We start from the raw sequence: 12324 nt of genomic DNA, 5'->3' as shown, positions 1-12324 counted from the left end.
CCATAATAACAGCCTGACCAATCCTGATCACATGAGCAAGATCAATGAACTTATCGATTCAGGTGCCTGACTTAAGAGAAACATTCCCAGGTGTGACACCAAAGACAAAGCCTGTCCCTCAGTGGGAGATACTAAAGCTGTTAGTGAAAAAGGAATTTCAAGGTCAGCCCATGTTCCCAAGTGATCACCTGGGGAGAAGTGGTTCCATCTATACAGACTAGAGAGCTCACAGAGTTGGGGAATGATCAGAATTCCTCACATGCACACATGCATACTTGAGACAACTCCCAGGGCTTACTCAGACCGGAGGGTTCAATTAGACAATGGGGATTGCTCCCAGAGTGGGAGCTCATGCACACAGGCTGGACAGCTCCCAATACACATGCCAGACAGTACCTAGAGCCAGATAGCTCATGTAATAACTGGCCCAATAGACTGGGGTTCATTGAAGCACATGATCTGATTAGCTTATTGAATGAATTTCCCTACATTTTTATAGTGCTTCACTTCCCATACATCATCTCCTTTGATCCTCATGACACTCTCATAATCTAGGCACTGCTAGCATTATCTCCATTTTTTAAGTGAGGAAACTACAAAAGAGAGGTGAAGTGCCTTCTTCAGGGTCAAACAACCAGACCTAAATGCAGAGCCAGGATTCAAACACAGGTGTCCTGACATTACATTATGGGATAGTGCCCCAAACTGGGTTCCACACCCACTACAGTTCCCCAGAATCCCTTGGGCATTGCCATAAGAATTGGCTTAAAAGTCACCAGAGTAACTTACATTTATATGATGCCATCAAAGTCTATAAAACTCTTTCCTTAAAGTAGAATAGAAGCTCCTTGATATAATGGATTGCTTCATTTTGTCTTGCAATATGCACACCCAGGGCCAGGAATCAAATAAAATATGTCTTCCTCCATGGCAGGAGGAATTTTGGTGCATGTAAAAAAATTTTTTTATTAGAGGGGCCCTTATACATAGTAAGCACTTAAACATTGGTTGAACTGAATCATAGAATATAAGGAAATGGGTCTCAGAGATTACCTAGTTCAGTGTATATATGACCTGGGCCTCCTTGCACAACATCTCTGAAGAGTGGTCACCCAGTCTGTTTGAAAATGGGGGTCTTGCCTGCTGCCTCCTGAGATACCTCATCCCTCTTCTGTTTGTACAGTGCTCATGGTTAGCCTGACATCAAACCTAAATTTACCTCTGTCACTTCTACTTATTATTTTTAATTTTTCTCTTTGAGGAAGACTATGTCTAATCTCTTTAATGTGTGTCAACTTTTTGAATACTTAAAGTTCATCTCCATTGTCTCCAAATCTTCTATTTTTCCATAAAATTTGCTGTGTGTTCAACTGATGCTTTCATTACATAATCTCTAGTCCTCCAACCATCTTGGTTGCCTATCAATGGAATTCTCCAGTTTAATTAATGTCCTTTCTAAAGTTTTTTATCCAGACTTGAACATATTGTTCCAGATGAAGTCTAACTATGGAACAGTATGACAGCACTAACATCTCCTTCATTCTGTACACTGCTCAATACTGAGTTCTAGACTCTCTGGTTGTTCTATCACACTGTTGGCTCATCATTTTTTTTAACTCAAGTAGAAGACTATGTACTACCTCCTTAATAAATTTCATCTTGGTCTAATCTGCCAATAGCTCCAAGACCAGTAGTCATTAATAATGGCTAGAGAGATCTCAGATACAGCCTATAAAATGTCCAGATGGGGAGTTAGATGTCAAATACACATTGAATAAACAAATGAGGGAATATCATTCTCACAGAGCAGACAGCACTCAAACCTAGACTCATACACACAGTTTATATAGGATAATGTTTAAAGGGTAGACAGCTCCCAGAAGGCATTTCCTTAAAACACACCACCTGATCAGTTCCTTGACTTGAAGTTGAATAAATGATTGAATGGGTTTTATATACCTCAGTCACACAACTTTTTCCCAGACCCAGATTATGCATATAGCCAGGATAATTTAAAGCCTGGGCTTCACTGAAACATATATACCACTTGATCATCTAGATTTGTAACTGAATAATACATGTCATTGAATGAATAAATGAAGTTTGTGTATATGTCAGAGATCCCCAACCTGGGGGTCATACCCAATGGCAAGACAATTCACAAATTAGGATTCATGCACATAGCTAAACTTGCTCGTAGACATGAAGAATGAATGAATGAATGAATGAGACTCATGCCCACAGACTAGATGTTTGCCAGAGTGAGTTTCCTGTCCTCAGCTTTATCTGCTCCTAGATTTGGAGTTAGATAAAATTTGCTGAATGAATGAATGGGGCTCATGAACATAAATCAGAAAGTTCCCAGGCTTGATCTTTATGATTATATAGTCCAGGCATTTCCCACACACAGGGCTCATACAGGTTATACAGCTAGTTCTCAGACTGGAGTTCATTGAAGTGAAATACTTTATTAGGTCCTGTATCTGGCGCTAGATAATTTTTTTGTGGAATGAATGACTAAATGGATATATGTATGGATGAATGAATGAATTGATATACACAGGCCAGACAGCTCCCTAACTGGGCTTCATACACATGGACTACACCTTCCAGCCCCAGGTTCATGGACAAGTCAGACAATTCTCAAAGTAAAGTCTCATACACACAAGCCAGAAAGTTTCCTTCACTGGAATTCATACAAACAAACCACTCAACTCCTGTATAGAAACTAGTCTTCAACATGGAGAGAATTTGTCATGGTTTCCACTAGGCTTCATAAGATGGGGCTTCCACTTTAGAAGCAGATCCCTAAATCTCACACTTGGTTGTGGCTTGTACCATTATAATGAGATTATATCACATACATCTGGGCAATAAAAATCTAACTTGCATTTCATAGAATTTTTTATTGAAAATGTCCAAAGTACTTTGATATCTACCATGACTTATCATCCTCACCCACAACCATGAAGACAAACAGGACAGGGGTTGTCACACAGTTTAAAGAAGGGGAAACAGAGGTACAAAGGGATTCATCAATTTGCCCCAGGTCACACAGGTAACAGTGGCATGCCCCAAATTAAAACAAAATACCAGATTTCCTGATGTCTGTGCATTTCCACCACAGCCCAAGTTTCATGATCTACATACAAGTTGAGGATCAGAGAGAAGAGAAGCCTGGGAGAGGCTATGACTATTTGGGAAAACCAAGTTCCATGTAAAAAACTACTCACAGATAATCTACCCAGTGGATAAATTAGCATTTTAACATTAAGAGCTGTCTGCAGGTAGTTTGGGCAGATAGAGCACTGGGCCCGGAGTCAGGAAGATGAGTTAAAATCCAGCCTCAGATGCTAGCTATGTGGCCCTAGGCAAGTCACTTCACCCTATTTGCTTCAGTTTTCTCATCTGCAAAATGAGCTGGAGAAGGAAATAGCAAACCACTCCAGTATTTTTGCCAAGAAAATCCCAAATGAGATCATGAAGAATTGATTATGACTCAAAATCACTGAATAACAAGCACATCCTTTACTGTCTATGACAAATGCCTTATTTGAAATGGGAAGACTTCATCCCTTAATCTTCCAGAAGCAGTATAGTACAGTGGAAAGATCCCTGAGTGGGAAGGCTAGAGTTTGAATCTAGGCTCTCTGCCACACACCTGTGTAGTCTTAGGCAAATCATTCATTCTCTCTACACCTCAGTTTCCATCTTTGTAAAATGAAGGAATTAGATTTGATCCCTGACACTCCCTTTAGCTCTCAGTCATTTTTCCTATGATCTCTTGCTAACATCACGTCCTCTCTACTGCCCTTAATGATCTCCTATCCCAACCTTTGAACCAGTCCCTTTTGGGAACTCTGGGGGTGGGCCAGACCCTCCAGATGCTATGCTCAGGGACTAGTGCAGTGTTCAGGCCAATTCACAGGCAGTGTTCATCTGCACCAAACTCAGAATGGCTGTTTCTCTAATGCAGCTGAGGCAGACTGAGAGCCTTTTAACTTCCTTCTCTCTGACAGAGACTGCAGAACAGGAGAGATGGGGAGAGACTCAGCTGAGGTTTTTGCATCTTTACTGCACTGACATGCTCAGGGCTTTATGCTATCTAGGCTCCAAAGGTAAGATTTTCAATCACATGAGCAGCAGCTAACATCTGATCATTGCCTGGGTGCTGGTTGGATTAGCAAGCAAAGACTCCACCAACTCCCCAATGCCATTCTCCACTGTGCAGAAGCTTACACTGGGGCCTGCAACACTTAATTATCACTTAGCCTCTAATTAGCACTTAATTATTAACACTTAATCCATCTGTAAAATGGGGACAGCACTATCTGCCTGGCAGGGATGCTGTGAGGAGTAATTAATTCAGTTTTGCAACACCCTTTGAAGACGAAAAACTTATGGAAGGACTAAATAGAGGCATGAATCATTGCCTGTCATTTCCTCTGCTGCTTCTCTCTCCCCATCCTCCAACTCTTGTTCCCTTGCTTCCTCCTGTCCCCCACCTCTGCCCTATTATAGACACTTGGCACTCCCAGACACAGGGTTTCCCAGCAGGAAATAGGCATATTTACAGCCATCTTCTAGAATGTGTTAATTTTCTATTATGGTCTTTGACGATGTCAGGGCTTTCCCAGTAAATATTTTGATGTGTGCTTTTGGAGAGGTTTCTGTAGCGGCTGAATGGGACAGCTGCTTCCCAAGCTGGGGGATTCCAGATGTGGTTCCACACCAAGGACACTGGTTTGTGCGATGGGGATAGAGTGAAAGTGAATATCTTTGAAAAGTGTCTTCCAAGAAATGGTCATCTCTAAACCACCTCTGAGAAGGAACCTGGGAACCTTGGAAATAGGTAGGCTTATGAGACTGGCATATCATCCTAGCTCTGTCTGATTAATGTAACTTTCTTGCCTGTCATATCTAAGACTTTGGATGAAGTAATATCAGCAGGCAAGGAAGAAAAGTTGGCCCTTCATCCCAGAAGAGACCCAAAAGGTGCCCCAACCATCACAGCGCACCATTCTTCCAAGGACTTTATTCTTTGCAGCCCTTGAAACATGATCCTGATGCACTGATTTTGGGGTACTGGAAATCTTAGAGGGAAATTCGAGGCATGTGGTAGGAAGGACACAAAGCTAGCCCCCATAGATAAGCTGCAGATATGGAGCCCAGGGAGATATTCTCCACAAGCAACTGCCTCCCAGGGAATTAGACCTTTGATGCTCTATGAGTCCCCCAACCCAAGTTTCTGTCATAGTAGGAAAACACTCACTCATCCTGGAAAGTGCTGTCGTGGTCTCTGAGGGCCCCAGGTGGGGCAGAAGTGGGCTGTGCTGGTATCATTGCCCCTGTCCTAGGCTGGAAGGCTTCTGGGAGGCCCTGGGCCCTCTTCCATATCTCATGGCAGGTCTTGTCCAGGCTGTCTTGTGGTGTATCCTGGTGGATCCAGATATGCCTGGGGAACGGGCCCAGGGGTGAGGGGCGCTTGGTGGCCACCGTGGGAGAAGGGAGCCCGTTCCCGCTGGCCATCATCCTCCTCTCTTTGCAGAAGGGCCCTTGCCTGCCCAGGGCTCGAAGACAGACCATCCACAACCCCTCATTCACCAGATTCGGGAGTTTAGGGGGTCAGATTTTTTTTCTCTCTCCTCCAAGGACAATTGTTTTGTAGGCTGTGTGTGTTCGTGTGTGAGTGTGTGTGTTCTGGGGGAGGGGTTATTTTGATTTTTTTTTTATTTGCTCTTTCCTTTCTTTTGCCCCCCTCCCCCCTCCCCCAGAAGAAAATATTTTAAAATAAAAGACAACAAACCTAGTAGCTTAGTAACCGTGGAATCCCCGGAGCTCAGGATCCTGGCAACTGGGCCGGCAGAATAACAACTGGAGACAAGCTGTGAGGGGAGCCAGGGGCTGGTAGGGCCCCTTCCTCCCGCTCCTGCCACAGCAAGGAGATCGGGCAGTCTCGGCCCGGATAACCCGCCCTCAACTCCCTCACTCACCCACGCTAGTTCAGTAATGGAACACCACCCCTCTCCCCTTTCTCCGCTCCCCTCCTGGACAGAGGCGTTCACAACTGGGCAGTCTAGGCACGAGACCCCTTCAGGAAGGGGGTGGGGGTGGAAGAGAGGGCTCAGACCCTCCCCCCATCCTCATCTACCTTTCCGGACCCTCTCGAGCCAACTGTCCTCCCGAGCCACCTATACCGCCCCAGGGCACAATACTCCTCCTGCCCCTGCAGCCCGGGTCCTGGGAATGAGGTAGGGAAACCCGGGATGGAGAGGGCAATGGAAAAGGTCCACGACTCAGGCTTCAAAGCTCCAAGGGATCTGGGAGATGGTCTAGTCGATCCCTTTGATTTTACAGATGAGGAAAATGAGATCCAGGGAGAAGTGTCTAGCTAGCCCCAAGACACACAAGTAAGTACGGGGGCAGGAATTCGCACCCATGCTGTCTGACTCCCAAACCAGTGATCTTTCTACTGCAGCATATAGTCCTCTGGTTTTTTGAGGTGGAGGCAATCGCACGCCCCGCTCAATCTCTCTGGCCAAACCTGCCTTGCTGCAATACCACTCCGTCCGTGCCTGCCACGAATAAAAACCCAATAATTCTCGGCTGTCCCTCTAACCCGCGCTCTTTCCCACCCAAGTCCGGGGGGACCTCGAGTAGCTATGCGGTGGTTTCTGGGACTCCTGGACTCCAGAAAGAGAAGAGCAGCGCCCAGAGTTCTGCTCCCCTCCCGCGCTTCCGCGGGCGGCTCTCTCGGACGCCCTTTGGCGCCCACATCCCCAGACTCGCGGTCAGTTCTCGCTTAAGTTTTTCCAACTCCCCAACACCTGGAACCTGGGGCCTCCGCCAGCCAGGACAAGGGGAGGAAGCTGGGCCAGTTTCCTTCCAGCACCCGCCTCGGCCCTCCCTGGAGGACAGATCCACGACTGGGCGGGGGTGGGGAGTGGGGGGCAGCAGTGCAGCTTCAGGGAAAGGGAGCCGGCCGAGGCTCTCTTGGAACGCCCGATCGCGGGAAGAGCACGAGGCAACAGGCCTGGGATGCCTGCCCTTCCAGGCCAGTCAGTGTATGCTCCCCCTTCCCAACCCCAGCTGCAAGGCTCCTTCCCCACCTTCCCAATATCTGCAGCATTGGCCCAGGTGATGGAGTGAGGGAGATCCTCAGGGGCACCTGAAACCTGCAGTTTTCTCCTGTTGCCTTTTCCCCAGGGCTGGTGTCCTCGGTGGTTATGCCCCCTCCCCCACTAAACAAAGTCCCACACTCATGTTCCCAGATCCACTGGTTTTCCCACCACAGCCACTCTGGGCCAGACAAAGCGGAGGGGCCCTGACAACAAGTCCCTTTGGGCCAACCTTCTCTTCTACTAGATTATTCCTGCTAAAGATGCAGGAGCCCAGGCATCCCCAACAACCCTCAAAGGTCCTGTTTGGCTTGGCATCGCATTATGTGATGCAGGCCATCAGATTTATTGGCTTAATTCTGTTTGGCTCATTTTTATTTTAAAATGAGTTTGCATTTCCCCAGCAGGTCCTGACAGTAGCACAGTCATGCAGGGTGAAGAGTGAGCCAGCCTGGCTTTCAAACCTGGTTTCCGTGTCTTTTCCCCTATTACTTTCTGGGGCTCCAGCATCCTTTCAGTCACTCAGGTTCCCATCTTCAGGCTCCACACCTCACTCTACCTCATTCCACTAAAGCCCAATCAGTTGCCAAATTTTGAATTTTGCCATTTTTACCTTCACAAAACCTCCCCTATTCTTTCTTTTGCTTCTTTCCACTCATACAGCCACTACTCTAGCTCAGACATACCCTCGTTTATTCTTCCCTGGACTATTGCAATAATCTCCTAATTGGTCTCTCTGCCTCAAGTTTCTCCATTCTATCCATCTCCCAGCTACCAAATCAATTTTCCTAAAGAACAGGTTTGACCAGCCACTCTCTTGCTCAAGAAATTTCACTGGTTCCCTATTCCCCTTAAGATCAAATATAAGCTCTCATTTGCCATTTAAAATTCTTCACAACTTGTTCTCTTCCCATCTTTCTGGTCCTATACTTCTTTCATGCACTTTACCATTCAGCCATATTGGACTATTTACTGCTCCTCAGACACAACACTCCATCTCTTCTCCACACTGGTCTCCAAACCTGAAGTATGCTCCCTCCTTTTGGAATCCCTGATTTTCTTCAGGGCTCAGGTCAAAGTGTTATCTTCTATCTCAAACTTTTCCAGATCCCTGCTTTGAATTTTCCCCCTTTCCCAATTATCTTGCATTTACTTTATGTGAGTATGTACAAATCTATACATATATGAACACATTGTCATTTCTAGCCAGATTGTAAGCTCTTTAAGGGCAGGAGTCCTTGTCACTTTTGGACCTTCAATACCAACCTGGATACATGGTAAATGAATAATAAAAGCTTGCAAATGATTGAGAATAAAGTGTTATGGGCAATGCTCCAACACCAGTGGGCACAGAAGCAAAGAGAGAGGAAAGGGCAGAGATGGGCCTTTGCTTCTCTATGAACCATTGCCCAGATTAGTCTCTTCATCCTCCTCACTGAGCTATGCCCCTCCAAGTTAGTGAGGAAGCTAGGACCTCTACACGCCCCCCTTTGTTCTGGAAAGATCTAAATCAATCTTTTTTCCTCTCCTGGGTTCTCCCAGTATTGGTCCTCACACTGTTGCCAGAGTCATTAAAAATTGAAGGAGGGGAAAAAACAAAAGTTAGTTGCAAACAAAATGTCTCCATGCTCATTAGATGCAGTATTTGTGTTGGTCTGGTTATTTCTCAGGAGAAACTAGAGGAAACCTGAGATGGGAGGGGTCGTATGGCACAAAAGAGATGTTAAACTAAGAGTCCTTCCAGTTACAGAACAGGTATATTTCTGACAAAATTGTCTGGAAGATAGGGTTTTGTGTATCAAATCCCATTTTGACAGATTTTCAAGATAAAGTCAGAGTTGGGGTGTTGGTTGTTTTTCCTTTTTTAAATAATATTTGGTTTAGATTTGTGATTTTATAGGTGTCTGGAATTCCTGTTATGGAAAATCCCTCTGTGAGGAAGATTAGCAACACATCTGGCTACAGCAGCAGGGTGCCTGGAGGAAGATGTGGCAGGCAATGTGCCAGGAAAGTCAGATCAACACCACCAACTTGACTACTACCTCCCCTTAGACCTTGATCTAGATAGCCTAGGTCTTTGAGCCCCAGAGCCCTGAGAAAAGTAGTGCCCCCCAAACTCCTAGTCCTGCCTCCAGCCCAGCCTCCAAACTGAGAGAAGTAATTGTGAAGAGAGCAGTCACCTTTCTTGTCACCACTGGCTATAGTTGCTGACCAGTGGCCACCAACAAGCAGTTAGGTACAGGGTTCTGAGGAGTGGCCCAAACCTCTAGTTCTCCTCCCAGTCCATCCTTCACAGCCTTAATCTATGTAGAAGGGGCCAGTCATCTTCACCACCTACCAACCTACCTCCACTCACAGAACAGACAAGCTAGCTTAGCTAACGCAGCAAGGCTTCAAGAGAGATGGGAGGCAGTATGTATCAATCCAGTGAGACTATCATCACCTGCACCTTAACCCCTGAAACTCTTCTGATCTAGATGGAGACAGCCCAGGACCTTGAGTCCAGGTGCCTTGGGAATGATAAAGCTTCTAGCCCAGAATGCTCATCCTGGAAAGCAACCCCTGTGGAGATGCAGCCTGGTAACTACCCCTGCAGGTGCTACAATCATAGCTGCTTAAGACCAAGAAAAGAAAGTAATTGCCAGAAAGGTCCTAACACATCAAATGGTTCAACAGCAAAAACTGACATTTTATCAGTTGAAATAACATTAAAGAAGTATTACCATCAGCGTGGGGCAGGTAAATGCCACAGTGCTGAGCTTGGAGTCAGGAAAGTCCTGAGTTCAAATCCAGTCTTAGGCACTATCTGTGTGACTCTGGGGGAGTCACTTAACCCTATTTGACTTAGATCCTTATCTGTAAAATGAGGTGGAGAGAGAAATGGCTAGCTTCTCCAATATCTTTGCCAAGAAAACTCCAAATGAAATTGAAGGTCACAAGGAGCTGGACATGACTGAACAACAGCTACCATCAGCTTTGTTCTTGCATCATAAATAACATGGGGACTTTGCTGTCTAACTTGTAGCCGAAATCTTCCATCTATGTTCTATCTCACATTAGAATATAAGCTCCTTGAGCTCAAGGATTGTCTTTTCTTTTTCTATTTTTTATCTCCAGCACTTAGCACAATGCTTTGCATATAGTAAATGTACATAAATAAGTAGTTTGTTTTGTAATTTAAAGCTTATCAAATTAGATTGAGAAGTAAGCTGCCCATTTCATACAATTCATGTCAGAGACATGAATCCAGGATCTGGTATCCCTTCTAGATACAGTTTTTGCTCTGGAGTCAGAAAGACCTAACTTCAAATCCAGCTTCAAATATTTACTAGCTACGGAACCCTCAGAAAGTCACTTGATCTCTGCCTGCCTCAATTTCCTCATTTGTAAAATGGGGAGAGTAATGTAAGGATCAGATGAAATATTCATAAGACACATCCCAGACTGTAAAGTAGTATATGTTAGTAGGTATTTTTCTCCTCAATGCAGTTAGGCACAAAAGTCTGGGACAACTTTGAGCCCAGCCCTCACAGTCATTAACTGGGGAAGCAACCTTTGTTTTGGGGCTGGTGGAGGAGGAATAGCCTAAAAATGGAGAGGTCTTCACCAGTTGAGCCAGCCCCACCTCTGGATAACTCTTAATTGCTTAGGAAGTCTTTCCTCTGTAGGGAGCTGAAATTTACCTCTGTAACTTCTATTCATTCCTATTTCTGCTCCTCAGGGTCAAACAGAACAAGTTTAATCCCTCTTCCATGTGACTCCTCTTCAAATACTTTATGATAGCAATCATGTCTCTCCTAAGTCTACTATTTTCAAATATTTCCAGTATATTCAGAGAATCCTTATGTGTTTTGGTCTCTAGGCCTTCAACTATACACACACACATATCTGCATTAATATGCATACACACACATATATATACATATATATAGATATAGATAATATTTCCTCTTGATATACTTCAGCTTGTCAATGTCCTTTTACTGGAATCTGACAGAACTGGACTCGAGTTGTCTTATGACCAGGGCATGTTGTAGTTCCTTATCACAGCTAAAGATTGCATTAGTTCTGCATCGTCACATTGTCAACTCATATTTGAACTTGCAGTCCATTAAAATTCCAAGATCATATTTATATGTTTCCTTTGTTTATATATGTGATTTCCCCCAAAAAACCTGTGTAGAATTTCCTTCTTAAAATTAATCCTACTAGACTTTGTCCATTATTCTAGCCCATCAAAATCTTTCTAGTTCATGATTCAGTCATCCAATATGGTAGCTCTCCTGTCTAGCATTGTCATCTGCAAATTTGACAAGTATGCAGGCTACCCATGTTTTCCTCCAAGTCCCTGATAAAAATATTGAATAGACCCTGGGAAATGACTGATTCCTAGGGTGAAGGGGCTCATTCCCCAAAATACTGCCTTCCAGATTGATATCAAAGAATAATAAATCATAGATTTAGAGATGGAAGGCTCATTAAAAATCATGTATAAAATTGAAAAAAAAGAAAAAATCACATATACATCCATTTATCTACAATTTATCTACATATATACATCCATGTATCTACAATACATATAGCAGGCTTTCCTGCTTCTGGGGCTTTGCTTACAGTCTATATTCTAAAATTACTTCCCCTTTCCCTTGTTTCCCCTTTCCCATTTTTTTAAAAATCCTACCATCTTTGGACTAAGTCAACCAGTTCTGAGTCTATGTACTGTCATTTAGCTTACATAGAGTATTCATGGAGATATTGTAACATGTACACTATTATAAATATATGTGTGTGTATTTCCCTAATCTACCAGCTTATGTCAATGCAAAAAGGATATGTATTATTGGCAATATGCCAGGACCTCTTGTGGAAGTTTCTACTATTAATGCAGATTGCAACTCATCTTTATAAGTAAATGCTAAGGAATTGCTTAAAGATCATAGAGGCTAAAATATTTATCAAAGATTTCATAGTAAGTCTCAGAGGTAAGATTAAAACCCAGGTTTTCCTGATTCTGTGCCCAATAATCTATCTGTTATACCATGTAGCCTCCCTCCTAATCTAATCTTATTGTAAAAAGAAAATAAGCCTGGGTATGAACTATTATTGATTAATAATCAATGGTAGCTCTTAGTGACCTCTACTTCCCTTTCTAAATACTTATAAACTATCCTTTTAATTCATGCTAATTTTTTCAGGAACTACTTAG

General features: G+C 43.9%; 1 protein-coding gene across 11 annotated transcripts in view; it reads right to left on the bottom strand.

Annotated features, from left to right (window-relative positions):
* C4H1orf94 (chromosome 4 C1orf94 homolog) overlaps positions 1–6041 on the bottom strand; it is a 124689-nt gene extending 118648 nt beyond the window's left edge. For 10 of the 11 annotated variants that reach the window (XM_007492752.3, XM_007492754.3, XM_007492750.3 and 7 more), the window contains exon 1: positions 5273–5800. In XM_007492752.3, coding sequence (XP_007492814.1) covers positions 5273–5586 — 314 coding nt within the window. In that variant the 5' untranslated portion in view covers positions 5587–5800. The other variant, XM_007492758.3, reaches the window with a different exon arrangement.
* Between the last annotated feature and the right edge of the window lie 6283 nt (positions 6042–12324).

Source organism: Monodelphis domestica, chromosome 4, assembly GCF_027887165.1.
Source record: "Monodelphis domestica isolate mMonDom1 chromosome 4, mMonDom1.pri, whole genome shotgun sequence".
NCBI lineage: Eukaryota > Metazoa > Chordata > Mammalia > Didelphimorphia > Didelphidae > Monodelphis > Monodelphis domestica.
Note: the sequence above shows the minus strand (reverse complement) of the source record. Positions and strands in the feature narration are given on the sequence as shown.